The 21,104-nt window shown below is 35.7% G+C and overlaps 1 protein-coding gene across 1 annotated transcript; it reads right to left on the bottom strand.

The window, feature by feature from the left end:
• Positions 1-1,147: 1,147 nt before the first annotated feature.
• Acat1 (Acetyl-CoA acetyltransferase 1) lies at positions 1,148-21,033 on the bottom strand. Its single transcript, XM_071587961.1, has 9 exons — positions 20,881-21,033; positions 20,598-20,744; positions 20,385-20,499; positions 17,439-17,632; positions 14,600-14,804; positions 13,263-13,348; positions 11,473-11,661; positions 7,889-8,046; positions 1,148-1,624 (listed from the first exon to the last, which is right to left on the bottom strand). The coding sequence occupies exons 1-9, from the start codon at positions 20,911-20,913 to the stop codon at positions 1,504-1,506; spliced, it is 1,248 nt and encodes a 415-aa protein (XP_071444062.1). The 5' UTR covers positions 20,914-21,033; the 3' UTR covers positions 1,148-1,503.
• Between the last annotated feature and the right edge of the window lie 71 nt (positions 21,034-21,104).

Here is a 21,104-nt window from a genome sequence, read left to right as displayed (position 1 = left end):
ATATGGTGAATCAAACCAATGTGCATAAAACATTACGGTAATCAAATTAATTTTTGGCTTGATAGAATAAGTGAAGAGCTCAGCGCATATTATGACACAGGTCATTCAAAATTTTTACATTAAGACCCTGTGGGGCCAGTTATTTTCCCTTTGTAAACTATTTTCTAAGGTGGTTGGGTACCCAGAAATCACAGCATGGGTGAGTGAGTATCCAGAGATATCAACTGAATCTGAGCCCAAGACAGGGATACCGCACTTCTCATAGGATGTGTACAACATTTATACGATATGCATACCCGTACATAAATACAACACCTATGACCAAATTCATTTGTCTACACAAATAAAAACATTAAACCTTCTAAATTAACTGTGATTTATCAACTTTTGAATTATCTTATATAAGCATAAGCCTTAGCACAGCAAAAACAGACATTTAAGAAGAATATAGTTAACATTACAGACTATAACATTCCAAATCAAAATGACACAAATAAACATTACAAATTTTGCAATAATAAGCGGTAATTGCAGATTATACACCAACTTAACACCAAAAAAATAATAGTTGAATTAAGTTGCTGCACTGCCCTAAGTCCACCAACAATACCACTAAGTTGCACTTGGTAGGCTTGGTCCACTGTATTTGGTTGGCATAGCTGAATTTCAATTGGGATCAAAAATTCAAACTAGAGTTAAGAAAAATGACCTTTTATGGAGGATCTTCAAACATTCATGCTTCACTGTAATGCACATTAACAATTTCACTGAATTAGAAGTAGTCTCATACACTGGATAAATATGCATGAGATCTTATTGCAGATTCAAGATATTTCTTTCATTTTTTCCGCAGCCTTATGATTTACTTGTTTTCTAAACACTAGAACTCTTAACATTAAAGGAAATGATTCAGTCCCTTCACCATCACCACCATCTACTGCTGTCAAATGATAACTTGAACTAATGGTAAAGGAAAAAGTAAAATGCTGAGAAAACAGATGTCACGACTGAGGCATAATCAAACAACCATTACTCTCATTATCCAATTATTTAACAGGTGCTTAGAGCATAATGTTGCACAAATTTTAACCTGACCCCAACAACCAATTATTTAACCAAAGTAAGAAACAAATAAAAAGAAAGAGAGTGACTTTTCAAAGTACATTTTAATGTTCATTAATTCATTAGGTAAATTTGTAGACTCAGGTAATTCATACCATAAATGAGAGCCTTTTAGCAATATCTCCAATTAAAACAAGTTGCCAACAATATTATTTTACAATGACTGTCATGGTTTTTATACCTGTATTTACATTCAATGTGTATGATACAATTTTTAATCTATAAAAATATAATTCACGAGGATAACAATCACAATTCTCCATCTCAAGATAAATGATACAAAAATATTTACCAATAGCATGGAATTACATTTGAAATGTGTTAGATGAGCATTATATTCTTTCCAGGATCCTTTTATCAGCCCGCTTGAGATTCCATTACTCACAGTTTTTCAATAAGGATTGATGAGGCTCCACCACCACCATTGCAGATTGATGCCACACCAAATTGACCAGGTTTCAATGCATGGACTAGATGAAGAGTGATTCGAGCACCAGACATCCTGATATCATGATAATTAAACATTAGGCGATAAATTTTAGAATAATCTAATTGTATTGATGAAAATCACTTAATAAAAGGCAAGCAAAACGTCTCATTTTTTTAAAAAATACTTCACAGTAAATGCAGTATAGTGGCTACCCACAATAACTTATCATCGAAAAACTATGACGACAAGATATACTGTATTTATAGGTGCATAAGATGGACATTTTTTGCTCTAAAATCAGCCTGCATCTTACGGGCCAAGGGTATACAGGTATAAATTTGACCAATAATACAAAAACCAATTTGCCCAAAAAAAATGCATTTGTATCATTAAGTATTTTTTCTACCATCAGGCATAGAAGTTGGTTGCCTTTATTTAAAAAAGTTGATTATATCACCTGTTGAGCCAGTAGTAAACAATTGAGTAATATTTCCCTTAAAGTACATCCTAAAAAACTAACAAATAAATCCCTGGGATTGTCGCCTCTCCACTGTTGCACTGTATCTCTCCTGATAAACTTGGAGTAAAAAACTTGATGGTCATGTGCTCCTAAATTTCCAAAGTTTGAGGAATAACTGGATAATAAATCACAGGAAAAAGGGTATTCCTGTTTCAGCATAATGACTTCAACTAAAGCAAGAAAATTAGCGATAGGTATTTGTACTGCCAATTTTTCTGGAAAAATTGCATGGTGCAAGTGATTCATGAAGAGAAATGGTCCGTGTATACCAGTACTACAACATCACAAAAACTGCCAATCGCATATGAAAAATATGTTATAAGGCAACAACTCATGACATCACACTGACAGTAAGAATGAAATTGACATCGATTATCAGCATCTGTGATTGGCTGAAATCATATCTTTTTAAAACTGTGAAATTAGGAATGTGATAGAGGGAAGTGAACATGCCAATGTGTATGAGGAAAGTGAAAATAAGTGCAGAAATGATTTAGGAGCAGAGCTGATGAATTTCTGGGATTCTACAATGAATAAACATTGATACAGCTGCTAATACTTTCATGTAGCAATTCTATTTTCTTTGTATTGTGTTAACATTAAAATGTTTGAATCATTTTCTGTCTGAGCCAAATATTTTTCATAAATTCTAACCTGAAACACGACTGTGCCTTATGCATTGTATGTGCCGGTCTTATAGGCCAGGAAATACAGTATACTATATTAACGCTTAGTCAGAGTTAGATAAACATTGGTTCCCGGGAATGAAATCCAAACAGACTTTGTTTGCAGAAATTAATCTCTGGAAAGCTGTTCTGAGTTGAGGAAAACTATCACATCTTTTGAAGCTAACTTCTGAAGTGCTTAACATGTTGAGCATATTTGGTCCATCAATTTTCTTACATGGTAGTCAGCATCTTTAGGACTTCAGAAACATGTTGACAAGATAGCAGAATTAACAGCAATAAGTAGCTGACTCGAAACTATAGTTGCTTTAATACAGGGGACAAGTTAGTTATAAGTGCTTTGCATTTAGAAAACCTATAAAATGTACTTCAGCATCAACAATTTAATATTAAAGCTTGGAAATCCATGTTCACTTCTCAAAATTGACAGAATTAATTTCTGATTTCTTTTGTCTGTGAATGGCCAAATGGCTTCTTGCACAATCACATATTCAAGAGTTCAATTTAAATATTTCCAGAGCTTAGGGATTTCATTTGAATCTAGTTACACATTTCATCATTATTCCCAAATAGTATCAACACATTCACAGCCTCCTAAAAACTTTTGCATGCATGACAAGTTTCACAAGAATTGAGCACTTCCAGTTGGCTTACTCAGTCATCAATTAGGTATGAGAAGAGTCAAAACTCTAGGCACTTCCTAATTTACAAGCCATGAATGAAGAAATAAAGGTTACTAATGATAAATATAGATTTTCACCCCACAAGGTTGAAAAAAATAATGAAAATAATATAGATGTTATGCTGATGTGGTTGAACATCATATTCATGAAATAATCGAATGATGTTTCATTCTTTTCCCAGGTTCAGTTAATCTGAAATTTCATTTTATATTGTTTCATGAAATTTAATAAATTCATGAATTTTTTCTAAAACATAAATGTATACATTGTTAGCAATAAATTCAAACTAGTAACTTCACATGTAATTCAAGCTATACATATTCTGTTATAGAGGGTAACTCACACTTTATAAAATAAAAAAATAATCGCAAAGGACATTATTTGAGGATTAGTTCTTAGTACAGAGATGCTCAACTGGCAGCTCAGGGTCTGGACTCAGCCCACTTAGCTCACCTAATGGCCATTTGCGGATCATGAATGGGATCTTTAGGGCTAAAGGTCGCATTCCACTAGGTAAGGTTTGTCCAGAATTTGGCAATGTTTGGGATAACTTGCACACAGCTATACCCTCAGAGGGAGGAGATAGCCATAATTAAAGTAGCAGTGGGAGGATTATCCTACTCACTACACTTTCATATGCCTAATCCTGATTGCCAGATCAAGCGAGATCAATTCATATAACTTGTGCAAAGATATTCCATCTCTCTGACCAGTCACAAAGATGATCAGAGTCAAGCCTGCAAACACAAGTTGCAAGTACACCCATCTTAACAGATGCAATTTTAATACTTCTACTTTTGAGTAATTGATGGTGAAACATAATGCTAAGTGAGAACGTAGAAAGAGTTCACGGTGTAATTTTCTGATCTGTCCCAAATTCATAGTATATGAGGTCTGTTCAAAAAGTATCGCAACTTTTGTGTTTTTTCAAAAATTATTTATTTATTCATGAATATCTATTTTGTCCCCTCCAAAGTAATCCCCATTAGATATTATACACTTGTGCCAATGTTTTTTCCAATCTTTGAAGCACTTCAAAAAATCATTTTCTGATATCTTGTTCAGCTTCTCCTTCGATGCAGCCTTTATCTTGTCAATCGTAGCATAGCGTCATCCTTTCATGGACCTCTTCAGTTTCAGGAACAAGAAAAAGTCAATGGGGACCAGATCTGGGGAATACGGTAGCTGCGGCATCATTATCATATTGTTTTTGGCCAAATATCCACGCACAAGTAACGATGTGTGAGCAGGGGGTTGCCATTATGCAAAAGCCAATTTTTGTTCTTCCACAAATCTAGGCATTTGTGGTGGATTGCTTCACCCAAATTGTGCATAACTAGTAGGTAATATTGTTGATTTATCGTCCTACCCTGTGGCAAGAACTCATAATGCACAACACCCCTGCAGTGAAAGAAAACTGTGACCAAAACTTTCACACTCCACCGAACTTGGTGTGCTCTTTTCGGTATTGGTATATGCTGCAGCTTCCATTGGGATGATTGAGCTTTAGTTTCCATGTCATAACCATAAACCCATGATTTGTAACTAGTTATGACCCTCTGGAGCAAATTTGGGTCGTCGCAGACAGAGTTCAACACCTCATTAGCGATGTTAATGCGTTGCTGTTTTTGGTCGATATTGAGCAATTTTGGAACAAATTTCACGGTAACCCGTGTCATGCCCAAATCATTGGTAAAAATTGAATGGCACAAGCCAATCGATATGTTTAGGTACTTAGTAACTTCTCTAACGGTCATTCGACGATTGGCCAATACTATTTTCTTCACTTCATCAATGTTTTCGTCTGTTGATGTGCCCGGGCATCCGGCACGCTCTTCGTCCTTCACATCTTCTTATGCCTCTTTTGTACCACCAATAAACATTGCTTCAGTCCAAGGTAGCTTCTACACATGCCACAATCAACTTTCAGAATGCGTCCGCGGACTTAATTTTGTTTTTCACACAAAATTTGATACAGATTCTTTGATCCATTTTTTGGAGCATGCAAAAATCAAAGACAAGCCAAAACAAGTCCAAGCAAAACAGCTGTCAACTATTAACTGAACATTCACAATGGCCAAACTTTTCGGCATAAGTGCAAGACCTAAGTACCAACATAAGCCCACAAAAAAATCAAAAATCAAATATACGCAACCTGCAAAAATTCAAAACTCAATTCAAATTAAAAATACTTTTTGAACAGACCTTGTAAACAGATGAATTATTGGTGAGGTTCATTTCAAGTTTTTATCCCTATTTCTATATAACAATTAATTATCATACAAATTACAACATCTCTAATCCATATGGAAGTGCTTTAAAAAGGCACAGCATACAAGTCTAAGTGGAGCACTATAAACCATAAATAAAATTCCTGACAGTTCTTGCACATTATGGCTTGGGGTGTACAAGTTGTGTCCAAAGAATTATGTAATTATTTTCTTTCTGGTACACCTATTGCTAACAGCGCGTACGGATTGTTTGAGTTCAGTGGGGAGGGGGGATCTTAGCTTTGCAGCGTTATCTAGCTCAGTCCGCTCTGTGCTCAGAGAATATCCGAATCGCTGTTTCCATGAACCTCCAGATAGTGCATGTGCCACAACACAAGATGCAGTCAACACTGAACTATTGGTATGCCATCAAGGTCTGTGTAAAACTCAACTTAAGTCATGCAAACACCTAACAAATGATTAAGAAAGCCTACGTGTAGGCTGCTTTGTCATATTTTCTAGTTTCAAAATGATTGCAGTCATCTAAGAAGGGCAGGGAAGAGGTGGACAATGAATCCTACTCTGGATGGCCATCAAATAGCAAGCAATGAAAAAGTTGTCTCATGTTGGTGCTCTTTTGAATACCAACCATTCCAAAAGCCACGGTGGATGTCATCATTAGCAAGAATTTCAACACGAAGAAAGTGTGTACCATGGTGGTTCCGCAACCATTGACTGACAGCAACAAGAACAACAAAGTTGTCATCTCGAGTGAACTTTTGGAACAGGGGCAAATCGAACCTCATTTCTTGGACAATGTCATTACCAGCAACAAAAACTGGGTATTTGAGTATGACCCAGAGACGAAGTACCTGAGTTCTGAATGGCATACCCCAGATTTCCTAAGAATGAGCAAGTCAAAAGTGAAAACTACACTGATTGCCTTTTCAAAATCAAGGATGTGGATCACAAAGAATTGATACCCCAAGGAAGGACAGTCAACACCGCCTACTACATGGATATCCTCGAGATATTAAGAAAAAGAGTCACCCGAATGTGAAAGGAAATCACCAATACATGGCAGTAGCACCATGATAATGTTCTCAGCTACACCTGTGCATATCGGAGTTCCTGGCCAAGCACAACTTGGCAATGATGCCCCAGCCACCCTACAGTCTTGAACTGGCTATGGCAGATTTTTCCTTGTTCCCAAAAGCCAAGACCGGTATGAAAGGAGTATGTTTTGGGACCATCCAAGGGATCAAAATGCAAAAAAGGTTCTAAATGAGGCTCCTGTTGACACCTTTCAGGATGCATACATTGCATGGCAGTCTCTCAGGTAAAAATTTGTAAATTCTAAAGTGGATCTTCAAAGAATTTTAAATTCTTCTAATAATATTTTGAATAAATATTTTTACAGGTGTAATTGTATTAATATTCAGACACACCTTGTATATTTGATGTGTAATTTAAATTGCACACTAGGTAGATGAATCCATATAGTTACTGACTTTTTTCACTGGTTTTAAATAACCATTTCTCTGATTTCAAATTATGCACCATCTGTTATACTAAAAATATCTTTTTGACTTTGAAGGAGGTGCATACTATGCGCAATTATCAAATTAAACTTAAGAACTTCAATAATTGGCTCTAGAGCTTCATTTTTAATGTGCTTTTTCTTGTAATCCTAATTATTTTCATATTTTTCCTAAGTATGCAACCTTCATTTGGGGTATTTCAGATACGAGTATTGTATTTATGTTTTTGCAGGAATAATTCCCATATGAAGCCATAAATGACAGTAACCTTTCATTAAAAAAAGAGAATTCTTCAATTAGTGTATTAAAATTATCCTTTGTTATTCTAACCTCATTACTAAGAAAAATTTGGCCTCACTTGCTCAATTCTCAATACTGGCACTATAAAGGTGTTTCCGCATCAAGTATCCCAACCCTAAAATGACTCTTTGATTAAACTGCACTGATTAAAAATATAAACTGCAACCAAAAAAACACGTAAAAACGTCAGCTGAGTCATGAAATGGTTGTGATTTTGAGATCTATCTAAAATAAAGGCCAACTTCTCAAGATATAAATGTTAATTTCCTGATTAATACATTCTCAAGAATTTATAATAACTTTGAAGATTTTTATATAACCACAGTAAAATCTGAAATATCAATTATTAAAGGAATTATTACCTTTCACATAAACAACACTATTCAGTTCACTTACCCAATGGGATGACCTAAGCTCACTGCACCCCCATGAACATTGACCTTGCTTGGATCAACATCAAGCATCTTCTGGTTGGCAAGGACCACAACACTGAAAGCTTCATTGATTTCCCATAAAGTAACATCTTCCTTCTTAACACCACATCGTTCAAGTAACTGTTAGTGTAAAAATATGGTAAATTTTCAATTAATATGGATATCATTAAAAAAGGGTAAGTTTAAATCCATAACATAAATAACCTTAAGTGACATCATTTCATCATCAAAGACCATTCTTCCACTCTTCCTTACAGTTAAATTTATATAAAAATAAATGTAAAAATTGGTTACTTGGGATTGATGTAATGATAAAATCTTTTGCAAATAAAAGAAGCCAATGGCAGAACACACTAAATTCAATATTAAGGTGCAATGCAGCTGATGTGTAGCAATCTCAGCTAAGATATATAAATTCAATGCATGGGAGTGAACAAGCATAGGACAGGGAGGTTTAGCAGGACATGGAAGCCTCGGATTGACAGCAGCTGTGGAGAGTGAATACAGACACGCCACATGAGGAATCTGCTGGCGTAATGTGTTGCAGTAATTAATAATTTTGTTGATGAATGGCAATAAAACTAATGATTTAAAGCTCTACATTTAGTTACCATAAATATGGCAAAACATTATGAGTACCAATAATTTATGCAAATTATAATTGTATTTCCAATCTTTCCACTATTTATGCAGCGCGGTGTCAAGTGGATTTTCATACTTTCTTCAGAAAAATTTGGCTCCTACAAGGGAAAACCATCCCCATGGTATACAGTCTTGATGTGGTTTAAGGGCTTGGGTGTTCTACAGACACCTAGGGCTGTGTTGGTAGAGCATTTATAATTACTATTGGTAGGGTAACCCATGCCAGACAAGTCAAAGGGTGGGAGCCAGATGAAAAGTAACCCGCACACCATCTCTCCCTCAGTGAAGTGGCAGCAAAGGCATCTGACCCCAGTTGGGTTCCCATTTGAGGGGCGTCATGTTAAAAACACTATTGAGGAAGTCAATGGGAAATAACCTCCATTACTTATCCCAAGACTTTCACAATGGATATCATATTGAAAATGAGTCCTGGAAACAATAGCTCTTAGGCAAATCAGTCAAGTATCATACCCAGCAGTGGTGGAGGTGAGGCTTCCACATTCATCTCTCTAAATCCTTGCAAAGTGAAAGAGACAGCAACAACACAGAATAAAAGAGAGAGGGTCAAACTAGTAAGGATAAGGTCTTGAAATATTAAGATGATGAGAAAGATTAGAAAATATGAAGCAGGAGCTAGGTAACTCCTAGGCTCCAGGGATAGGTAACTCAGGAGAGATAACTCTCTCAGGAGAAGAGAGTAAGGATAGATATTCTAGGAGTGTGCAAGGTGAGATGGAAAAACAGCAGGGAATACTGGAGTGAATTATTGAGAGGAGAATAAGATAGCCAAAGAAGGGTGTAAGTAATATTCTTCCACCCCTCACAACAAAAGACGAACAAAAGGGTAGAAAGAAGCATATTAAAAATAGAGCAGGTAAGTGATAGAATATTAATAACAGTAGTAAAAGCTGAAACAATACACTGTCTTTATTCAGGCATACCTCCCGACAAGCAATCACAGGGAGAAAGAAATAGACGTTGTATATGATAAACTACAAGAATTAATGGTGGATATCAATGGTAGGTAACTTTTGATAGTGATGGTGGATTGAATTTCAAAGGTGATTGACAAAGAGAGAAATGAAATAAAATTAGGAAACTACAGATTAAGGCCAAGGAATGAACATGGCAAGTAAATTATAGATTTATGCTGACAAAATGGTTCAGTTATAACTTACATGGGTAAAACACAACAGATGAAGGTGTACGTGGAAAATGCTTGGGCATTAAGAGAGAGAAATCAGTTAGTCTACACTATGGTGAGACAGATTTAAAATGCCTTAATAAGCGACGCACAGGAAATAGTAAAGGAGCCATGGGAGGAGCTGGCAGGATGAATGAAAGTAGGCGAGGAATTCTTAATATAAGGCTTGCTGATTATTAAGTGTTAGTCTGTCAGTCAGCCGAAGGGGTTTAAGCACTTCATTACTGAGTGCATTGTAAAATCAATGTGATAGGTATGATATGGGAAACAATGTAAACAAAACAGAGGCTATGAGGTTTTTGATAATAGGAAGACTAAATTATATATTAAATTCATAGAACTTGGACTCAAGAAGGTGGAACAGTTTACCTATCTTGGAAGTGTCTCAATCAAATGGGTCAAAGTAGTAAGGACATAAAAAGAACAACTGCATAAACTGAGAAAATTTTGCAAGGGGAAGGGGGTTGAAGACGAGGATGTTAAGGAAGTTTACAAAAGACCTGTCATATGGAGAATTGTTTAGCATAGTGCGAAACTTGGTTACTGAGACAAGATGATATGCATACATTGAAGCTTTTCATAAGTGTGTAAAGAGAAACATGGAAAAGGTAATACAATAAATATAATTAAAAGGAAAAACAAAGAAGTACAGAGCATAGTATAGGAGAAGAGAGGGTTGTTGGGAGGAATCGAAACACGACAAGGACAATAGATGCATAGCATTTGGATTGATGATGGAAGGGAGAGCATTACGCAGGATGGGTAAGGGGAGGAAAAGAATAGGCATGCTGGAGATGAAGAACAGAGCAGTAAAGTATATGGAATTGAAGAAGGAATTGCTATAGATTAGATGTCACATTGTTACTTGTTGTATGAGGCTTTGAAATAGGGAAATAGGATAGGCTTAGCAGTGGTGGGTTGGTGTCCATCCAAAACTTACCTTAAAGAGTAGAACACCGTAATAATAATAAAGGTCAAAAAAAGTCAATCAGACAGATAAAGAGGTGGTCAATAATAACCAAGTATTTGAATGTATTATTTTAAAACTGTGCCTCCAACAAATATCGCCACATTTGTTGGAGATAAGGAAAACTTTTGATTGAATATAATAAGGTAATTGTAGTACCGTTTTAGCTCATTACACTGAAGCAAAATTATATATTTACATATTTCAGGGGTTAAAATGCATTTGTACTTATTATGGGATGTAGCAGGCTTTTAGTTTATAAATACTTTCATTGCTATGATTTATACAGTTCGTGCAATACAATAATTAATTTCAGATCATTATCTCATGAAAAAAAGATAATTATATTATTTTTTTACAAAATTAGCAGCAGCCAATAATCCTTCACCAACAAATGATGCTTGGACGAGGATCAGTAAGCTCACAATACAATTGTTTTGTCAAAGGTAACTCAGATCTGCCATAAGTTTGGTTCAGACATTAGTTTTATTTCATTAATATAACATTTTACATTACATTTTATTAATAAATAGAATTTAATATCTCCACATAAATTTTGCACAATTTAACTGATAAGTTTCATGCTGAAATAAATTTTTTTAATGGTGCAAGTTCCCTTTTATGTTTATAGGAATTTAGTTATCCAAAACAAGAAACTCCCAAGTCCCTTCTACTACATGCTAATAAGGTTTTAGCACACAATACATGCAATGCAATCTTCAAAAAACCATACCTTTGGAACTGCAAATGCTGGGGCAATTGGAAAATCTATCGGATCAGTAGCAGCATCTTGGAATCCAACAACTCGTGCCAGAGGTTTCACACCAAGCCTTTCTGCAGCTGAAGCAGTTGCAAGAACACACACTGCAGCACCATCATTCAGGGTAGAAGCGTTTCCTGCAGTAACAGTGCCACCTTCTTTCTGTAATAGCATTCCGAATTCTTTATGTTTGAACTTAATGTGACAGTTCAATGGTATGTTTCTAGAAATCCAAATTTGACAGCAAGAAGTTAATGAAAATAAGGTAATATTACTTCAACAAAAACTAAAGAATGACTGCATGATCACTGCCTTGCAATGAAATTATGGACAACATTGGAAATCGTTTGCACTGAAATGTCGCACAGTGTTAAGTTTCATGTTTGTCATATATACGCATAACTTTGCCAGGGCACAGTTATTAAAACATGCAGAACTTGAAACACAATAATAACAATTTTGCATATAAAGACACCAAAATAAGTTTTCATATGAAAAAATGTGAAAAATATTTCTTCTGTAACAATATAAACCTGTCCTAACCTTTGCTTCTAAACAAGAAAATAAGATAATCCTTATGCAAAATCTAACTGAAATAGACCCTTAACACAAAAAGATTAACCTAATTCAGAGGCTTAATAAAAAAATTATGATAATAAATTAAATTACAATGAAATATCGGGATAGTTGGGGATGTGGTGATTCTGGAGGTAGAGGGTTCCATTACTGACCGGAGTGCCCAGGTGAGATTACTGGGGATGTCACCGAACACCCTTAACTTTACCCAAACTATGATTTTCCAAAATAAAATAAAATTTCCTAATACTATATGCATGTATACAATGGTGGATGGCGTAAGTTGGTGGAACTCCTTCATGATGCGTAGGAAATAAAACATTTTGCTATTCCACAAAATAGAACTACTGTGCCCGGTTTCAATACACCGTATTATCACTTGGTAATTTTTCAAAGGTTTATATTGTTATATAGCACTGGATGTGGGGTCAGGGTATCACAGTAGCGATTTCAAACCAATTATCCTACACAGGGAAAAATATGGCCCAAGGCTTGATGCACTTAAGCAGCTAAAAATTTTATAGGTCAAACCTCTCCACATGAAAACATTGTAAACAAGCAAGTGTACTCTTTTTGGTTACCCCTACTTAATCTGTTCCCTTTTACATCCTAACTATATGCACTAATACGACCTTCATTTATCCACAGTGGTGACAACCCATTTCCTCACCTCACTTTCCAAAACAAACCTCTCCCTCCCCCTTCTTGTCAATGGCCCCCACCCTACCCGTCCCACCTCTTCCCCACATCCAGGGCTATATAACTATGCGAAAACTTTGTACAATTGCCGGATGATATGCTTTATCAAAACCGGATGCAGTAAAGTCATATTTGTGGAATAGCAGAGTGTTTACTTTCTTGTGCATTAACTACATGCATGCATTATGTGAGTACATATATGTTATCATAAAAGGCATAGAACAAATTTTATAATAACATATTCACTATCACTCAAATACTGCAGGCACATCAAATTTGAATAGCATAGAATATGTATGGAGTCTGCTCTCAAGAGTGTCTACAAGTTACTACAAAAATTAGTTTGATTCAATCCCATGCCAGCTTGTAATCAGGGATTTTTCAACAATGGCATACTACTACATTGCAACCTTTACATGGTATTTTTTGATGGACTGAACTTTCTGCTACTTTTAAACACAGGCAAATGCACCTGAAAAGATTGTTACCTGAAATACGGTAGAAAGTTTCCCAAATTTGTTGAAGTCGACTCGCTTATATTCTTCATCTTCATTCACAGCAACATCAGGTTTGCCTGTGCACAATAAATATCAATAAATAAACATCTGAACACATTTAAAAACAAGTCTCAAATTTAGACATATACAATATAACAAAGAGAGAATGCACCACTAACACAAATTCATAGGTAGAGAGAGATCTTATTATGACGACTAAATAGTGACTTCAAACATCCAATTTCCAAAGATGTGCAGAAGAGGATTGATCTGATCCTTAGCCTATTGATTGAAATATTAATAACTTGCACATGTGTCAGTAGCATTTCCTACATATTAAACCCATGGAGTTACACAGCCTATATTATTAGAAAGCATCAGAGAGAACTGTGAAAATCAGATTTTTAAACAAACAACAACAATTATTAAAAGGCTCTCATTTTTTAATGTATTTTCTCTTATTTGCACTGATTTAAATAAATTGTGAAAATTAACACAAGATGATCCCAACCCTAGGCATAACCTATCCCTTGAAGATGCAAATAAATTTTCTTTCCTCAAAGGGCATACTTTACAGCTTCTGTCACAGAGAATTTCCCTAGTCTCAACGATAACCTCATATTAATACATCAAAAAATTATAGCTGGCATAGATTATAGAAGCAACAAGCATTGAAATCTGCCACAGAAGGCCAAGCTCATTTTCAGAAGACAACTCATTGGAGAAATATTATTTAGGCATGGACAACAGGGGTGTCAATTGCACGTGATGCGCTAGCATATTTCCTTTTAAAGATCTCCCTTCCCTTCTCACCTTCCATTATCACCCACCAGGCATAATTTTCAATGTCCCCAGCATATAATTACAAGAAGGTAAATAAAGATGGGGAAGATGTGGAAAATTTTGAAAGTTATAAACTATGAGCAATTGAAAATACTAATGAAATTTATGATAGGTGTGATAGCTTCTGGATGGAATTCTAATAATAAATTAAAATCACTTTAATATTCCACACTATTGGATGAAATAACCTGATTACTTTTGATGCATCATTATTAAACACATCGTCATCAAAAGGTTACAATGAAACAGGCTATAGCGGTGTCTTATTTAAAAAGGGCTGGGATGAGTAAGATTTTGTATTAACCCAGGATAGGGGAGATGTTTTGCAGAGATATTAAAGTTACTGCATAGAAATAATATTAAGTTAATGATTGTCAGGAAAAATTTTCAAATTGCAAAATGTTAGATGATGTGGTCATATAAAGGATGCATGTGATAATTTTTTGAAGATTAACATTACTTATCATTAATCATTTATATTTCACCTTTTTTCTGTGGAATCTTCACCTCTACCAGCTCGGACTTAAAAGCACCATCAGCATAAGCTTGAGCACTCCTTTTGTAACTATTGACTGCAAATTCATCTTGTTCAGCACGAGATATTCCCATCTTTTTGGCAGTGTTTTCAGCACAGTTTCCCATATGTATTTTGTTGTAAACATCTGTTAATCCATCAAATACGATTCCATCCTATAAAATGCAAGAAATTTATCTTGTTAATAGCAGCAGTAAGAGTAGTGGCAAGGGCTACCACTGAAGTAATGGGCATCATCATCAGATAGATGGAAAAGTATTGAGTAATCTTATAAAGGAGTTAAACAATTGTTGAAGTGAACTCAAAATCAGAATTAGACAGCAGTGGAACCTAGCACAACCTGCATCATACATTCCACAATCATTCGTAAAGCGAAACATTTGTTAAGTGAAACAATTTTTCCCACACAGGGTCCACTATAAAAGTAATGCACATTCTCTGGGAAAAATAGATTTATTGACCATACTAGCACAACTGCGTCAAATTCTTTAAAATACTGTCCCCTGAATTAATACACTTCCGGACACGTGCCTGCCACACCTGGAAGGCACCCTGAAACTCCTCAATGGGAGTGTCTCTCAGGAACATTGTAACATGCTTTTGGATGTTTTTCACAGTCTTCCAATGCCTTACTTTCAGCCCTCTCTTAAGTCGGGGAAACAATAAAAAGAAACACAGAGCCAAGTCAGGACTAAAAGGGAGGGGCCTGGGGACCACCAAGGATGTATTCCGGGCCAGGAGGTTGGTAACGATGAAGGATGTGTGGCTGGGGGCATTGTCATGGTGAAGTTTAGGCTCCATTGCGCTGTGCTACAAAGTCAAAAAACACACTCCCGACTTGTGGGTGGGCGTGCATTGTCTTGATGAAAAATGACTTTCTTCCTTTTCAAACCTAACCTTTTTTTGTGTATCTTTTGCTGTAGTTTGTCCAGGAGGTTAGCATAGTATTGCCCAGTAATTTTTTGACCAGTGGAAAGATAATATATTAGCAGAATCTCTTTTGAATCCCTAAAAAATAAACCATCACCTTTTCGGCCAACCGTATTGCCTTTGCTTCCTTTGGTCATGGTGAATCAACATGTTTCCACTGCTTTGACAGCTGTTTTGTCTCTGGGGTAGAGTAGTGGATCCAAGTTTCATCTGTGGTCATAAACTGATGCAGAAAATCTTGTTGGTTGTTCTTAAAACAGGTCAACCATTGGCCAGAAATTTCAATTCTGATGGATCAGTATAGTGCATCCAGAGTCACGGTACCCATCAAGCAAATATTTATCTCATACCCAATTCCACTATTAAAATGTTATCTGCCCGTTCAGATGATATCCTACAGCTTCAGTGATTACTTGCAATTTCAGTTGGCGGTCCTACATCACCATTTTATTAACTTTTTCAATAATTTCCGGGAGTAGTGGCACATTTTGACTAACCACTACGCGGATCATCATCTAAGCTTTCTCAGCCAAACTTAAACTCGTTTGTCCCCTTGGCAACATTTGAATATGAAGAAGCAGTTCCCCAGAGGGTTCTGAAAGTCAGCATGAATTTCCTTTGCTTTCATACCTTGCTTTACAAAGTATTTAATCACTCCTAGTATCTCAATTTTCTTCATCTTCACAAATTTCTAAACGGGAACAACAAAAGAGAGGTGTACACACCACAAATCTTTTCCCAGAACACTGATGCCTAACGTGTTTACTCATATAGGTTTACCTGTTACTACACGAGAAACTCTTGAGCTGACATTTGGTGGGGATTCAGAAAACCTCTCAAAATACCCTCATACTAGACAATTTTTTGGGTGATGGATTTACGGAAGTAGATACATCACCCAAAGAGTTGAAAAATATTCAAATACGTAAAATGGTAAAGTAGAATCATATCAGTTAGACCAAAAACTTGACCTTGAGCATCTAGGTCTCATTGGTCATAGTAAGATTAAATTACCTATGATTGAGAGCAAATACACATGAAAGTCACCCAATATGTTCAAACTTTCTATGAAAGAACAAAAATTATCAAACTTAACATGAATAATGCAATGAGAATCACTCATTACATGAAGATTATGCACAATCTGAACTCAATTTAAAGAGAACATAATTGTTCGGTCAATCCCCAAAAAAATAGTTTTTAACATGGAAAAGATGTCAACCAAAATTATTAGCCCAAAATTGAAATTTTGTCTGGCATTTCCCTAAATTCTCAGCCCTGGTTATGATGAATTCTCTGCTCCATTACACGAGACAGCAAGAGAATTCACTCACCATATTCTCTATCCTAAAATTTTCTAGTGCTATGCATACAAGCACATCAGAATAAGAAAACATGGCAAAGGTGACTAAATCATCTGCACCTACATAAGACACCGCAAGCCACCACAAGGGACACCCCTGCCACATGCCCTTGTGGTGGCTTGCGGTGTCTTATGTAGGTGCAGATGATTTAGTCACCTTTGCCATGTTTTCTTATTCTGATGTGCTTATATGCATAGTACTAGAAAATTTTAGGATTGCTATTTTAGGGGTGTTAGGCCATCACCTGTACTGCTTTTGAACTGTATATTATAATAATTATACAGTTAGTGCACACATAAAGCAACTGCAAGCAATAGTCTCATATACAACAAACAGGTATCTTTATAATCAGGTATAATTATTAATAAGAATATTTATCTGACTTTAATATTTTTCAACAAGAATCATTGCTATATCATATGCCACACTTTCAGTTTTGCAATGAATTCATTTAATGACTTGAATTGTCAACAGAAAATTTTAAAGTCAACTCACCAATAAGTTGACCCCTCCATAACTTGTTGCTCCACGTTTCATGTAAAAAGGTACATTAGACATGGATTCCATTCCTCCAGCAATCATAACATCAACTTGCCCACATGATAAGTTTTGAGAAGCAAGCATTATTGCTTTCATACCTGATGCACAAACTTTGTTCACTGTTGTGCATGGCACTGTCTTTGGAAGACCTAAAATATTTTCAAATGAGGATATCAATGCACACATAAAATAACAAATTGTAAGCACATAATTATATACACACAAAACTTGAGCAACACAAGTCGGTTTTTCATCTTTAAGGCTAAATTGAAGGAACAATTCGTAACAACTATCAACCCACTATATTTAAAATAACTATAATAATTGGGGTTGCCAGGACATTCACAATTTCCATGTCAATGGCTGCTTCTTATTTACAATTCTCATGGAAAACAAAATTGTACCCCTGAATCATCATCAGTAAAAAAAAATGGTTTTGAATTGTACACTGGACCATGTGAAATCCAGGCTTTAGGTTACCAGGTGTTTAAATACAGGTAGTACAGTAAAACTCACATTTAGGAACCCCTCTGACAGGAAAAAGTAATTCACGACAGGTAAGCCAACCCCTTTTCCTGTATCATATAGTCACCTAATAAGCCCAAACACAAGGTGACCCAGAGTCTGACAAATATTCCTAGTTTCCTAGGACTTTCCAGGCCTACAAGTACATTCTTTATTCTCAGGTGCTTCTCTGAAAATTTTCACTGATGTATTTTTTCATATTCTACAAGTAATATAAAAACTTAAAGGCTCAGTATTTAACCGTAGGAATAAATGTTATTGTAACAATTCTGTTAGCTTTTTGCAATATTATAATCATAAGTGAATTAACAATGGAGGGCTGAGTAATGGAAAAAGAATTAAGAAATAGAGAGAAAGTAAGGAGGCAAGTCAAGAGGGAAGGATTAACCAATGGTAAGAGTTCTTTCTTTGTAACTGTTCATGAGTACATAAGCATATTTTAAAACCCATAACTTATTCTTCCAAGTGGAACGAATGCTACATGACTGCAAATTGAAATTCTCCACTTCCTGCCCCTTGCCTCCCTGTCATACTGGCTTCACTGTAAATGTCAGTGGTAAAAAATCCCTCTATCTGACAAAGATGCCATTACCATTGAAAACCCTGCAGACTATAAACTACAGTCATTTTATGCCCCTTCAACCTCACCCAAGTACCCACACATTGTAACAACCATAGTTCTTTTAGAAATACGTAACACTCCCCTTAATGCTCAAACTTCATCACATGACATTATGAGCATTACTTATCAATAAACTATATTACTTCTCTACAATCTGCATTCACAACCTTCATTTTTAAGAAATAGCACCCTGGGTGCAGCACTTCATTCTTCCCTTTTTCATACTCACTCCCCCCCCCCCCTCCTCCCTATAAATCTCATATTTTACTCCACTATCAATGAATTTTGAAATGTTAATCGTCAATACTTTATAATTCATACTTCTTATTGATAAAAAATAAGAAAATGACCCAAGTTGTTCTACGGGTCACCCAACGTAATTTTGTACAATTAGGACAAAATTTGAATATTTGTCTTCCCTTCAAGAATGATTAAGGCACCAAAGAGGCATAGTTTAAGTTATGATTTGCTTGACACATTACTGTTGATTATGACCATAGGTTAATTGATTTTTCCAGAATATAATACTTCATCATTATAACATTTTGTTTTAATTTCTTTCAATTTTCTCCAGAGTGCTCAGATTTAATTGTAATAAAGAACCAATTAGCAATCTGATTATAAACTTTAAAAAATATATATGAAATAATCAAATAGGTAACCGTTTACAGCATGTATCTGTAATATAGCATGTATGATGGCTACTTGACTATAAAGTTAATCAGTTTTAATGAAGGCAACATAGACAGGAAAAATTGCACAGGAAGGCCAAGGATAACCAATGAAAAATGTTATCACAAAGAGCTAAGAGGAAATGAAGAGATGGGTGGAAAACGGGATACTCTAGGGAGCTGCCACCAACTAATCCTCAGATTGATCGCCCTATAAAATAATCAGTTACATTTACAGTTTTGCAGTTATCTTCTCCACACCTTTTGTGAGAATGGATATGCAGTGTTCAAAGAGAACCAACCATTTGACAAAAATTTACACTATAGTGCCTTATCCATCAAAATATCAAAAATATTAGTTTTTAGGTTATCTGCCATGAAAAACTAAAAATTCTTATCATTTTTATTTCTATTAAGCACATATGAGGCGCATTTTGTTGATATGCACATTGCCACTGTGGATTATGCACACAAGTTCTGGTGCCATATTCAAATGACCTTGAACATGTAAAACTCATACATTGTCAATATATCATACTACTTTACTAAGATAAAATTCTGATTCTGACATGCAAGTTACTCCATATAACATGGAATATTTCATTTGGGGAAATGCTTTAGTGGGGCTTAACCCCCAAACCATGACGACGTTACACAAAATTTTTCTTAGGCACTTAAAATATAGCCATAATTTGAAGTCTGCCATTGAAAGCTAATTTCCATGTATTTGAATACACCGCACAATATAGAAAGTATCTCACCGGAATACGAGGATATCGGAACACATAAGCGGATAGCACAGGGAGAAAGGTGATTTATTCATGAGAGTTTGAATGGCAATAGACTATAGTTCAAATGCAAAATATAGAACACAAACGATAGTATTCATTCATGAAAACACATAATACACATAAGGGGTAGCCATTTGGCAAGTTTAAATTAACTGCTTATGTGAACAGTTCACCCAATGCTGGATTTCAGAACAAGGAATAGTGTCCAAATATGAGGTAATACCAAATTTCAAAACACCAGGACAATAATTTAGTTACTATTTGCAATATCCATATTTCAGAAATAATTTACCAGCAAATAGAGTGGCCTGCCTCGCTGGTGCCTGCCCGAGTGCTGCTTGGCATACATTCCCCATGTACACCTCTTTGATTTCTTCTTTAGGGATTCCAGCCCTTTCAATTGAAGCCTAAAATGGTACGGAATTCAGTATGAGCCCCTTCGTTAGTTATGTTAAAATGGTAAGATTTTAATCAAAAATAACTTCACTGGATGTCTCAGATATACCTGTATAGCAATTGCCCCTAATTTTGTAGCCGGTAGAGATGACAGGGAGCTGCAAAATGATCCCATTGGAGTACGTACAGCTGATAATATAACAACATCGTTCCCGGAGGGTTTTGAGGAATAGCTGCGTTTGTTCTTAAGGAAAATCTGTGCCGAAAGTAATCGTTTTAATTTAAGAGGAATGCCATATATATAAACCAAAGATCAACATAAAACTCATTTACCTAATCTTCATCGAATCTTACAGAATAGCTGCTTATGTTTTTGTACACGAAAAACTCACCAATTTCCTGAAAGACGGCCGCAAAGATGCCATTACGTACCAGAGTACTAATTCAGCAGCTGAAACCCTTTGCTGGCGAGAAATTTGTGTAATATACGTCGCTCGATCACCTTTAATGGCGACGTTGCCAGATAAAATGACCCCAACCGTAATTATCTACTGTAAATAAATTCTCCGTGAGTTTACTCTCTGATTCGATCCTTCCGAATCTCTAGTTTAAAGAT

The sequence above is a fragment of the Hetaerina americana genome, unplaced genomic scaffold, assembly GCF_022747635.1.
Source record: "Hetaerina americana unplaced genomic scaffold, ioHetAmer1.1.p SCAF_1, whole genome shotgun sequence".
Lineage (NCBI taxonomy): Eukaryota > Metazoa > Arthropoda > Insecta > Odonata > Calopterygidae > Hetaerina > Hetaerina americana.
This window is presented reverse-complemented; position numbering and strand designations above follow the sequence as displayed.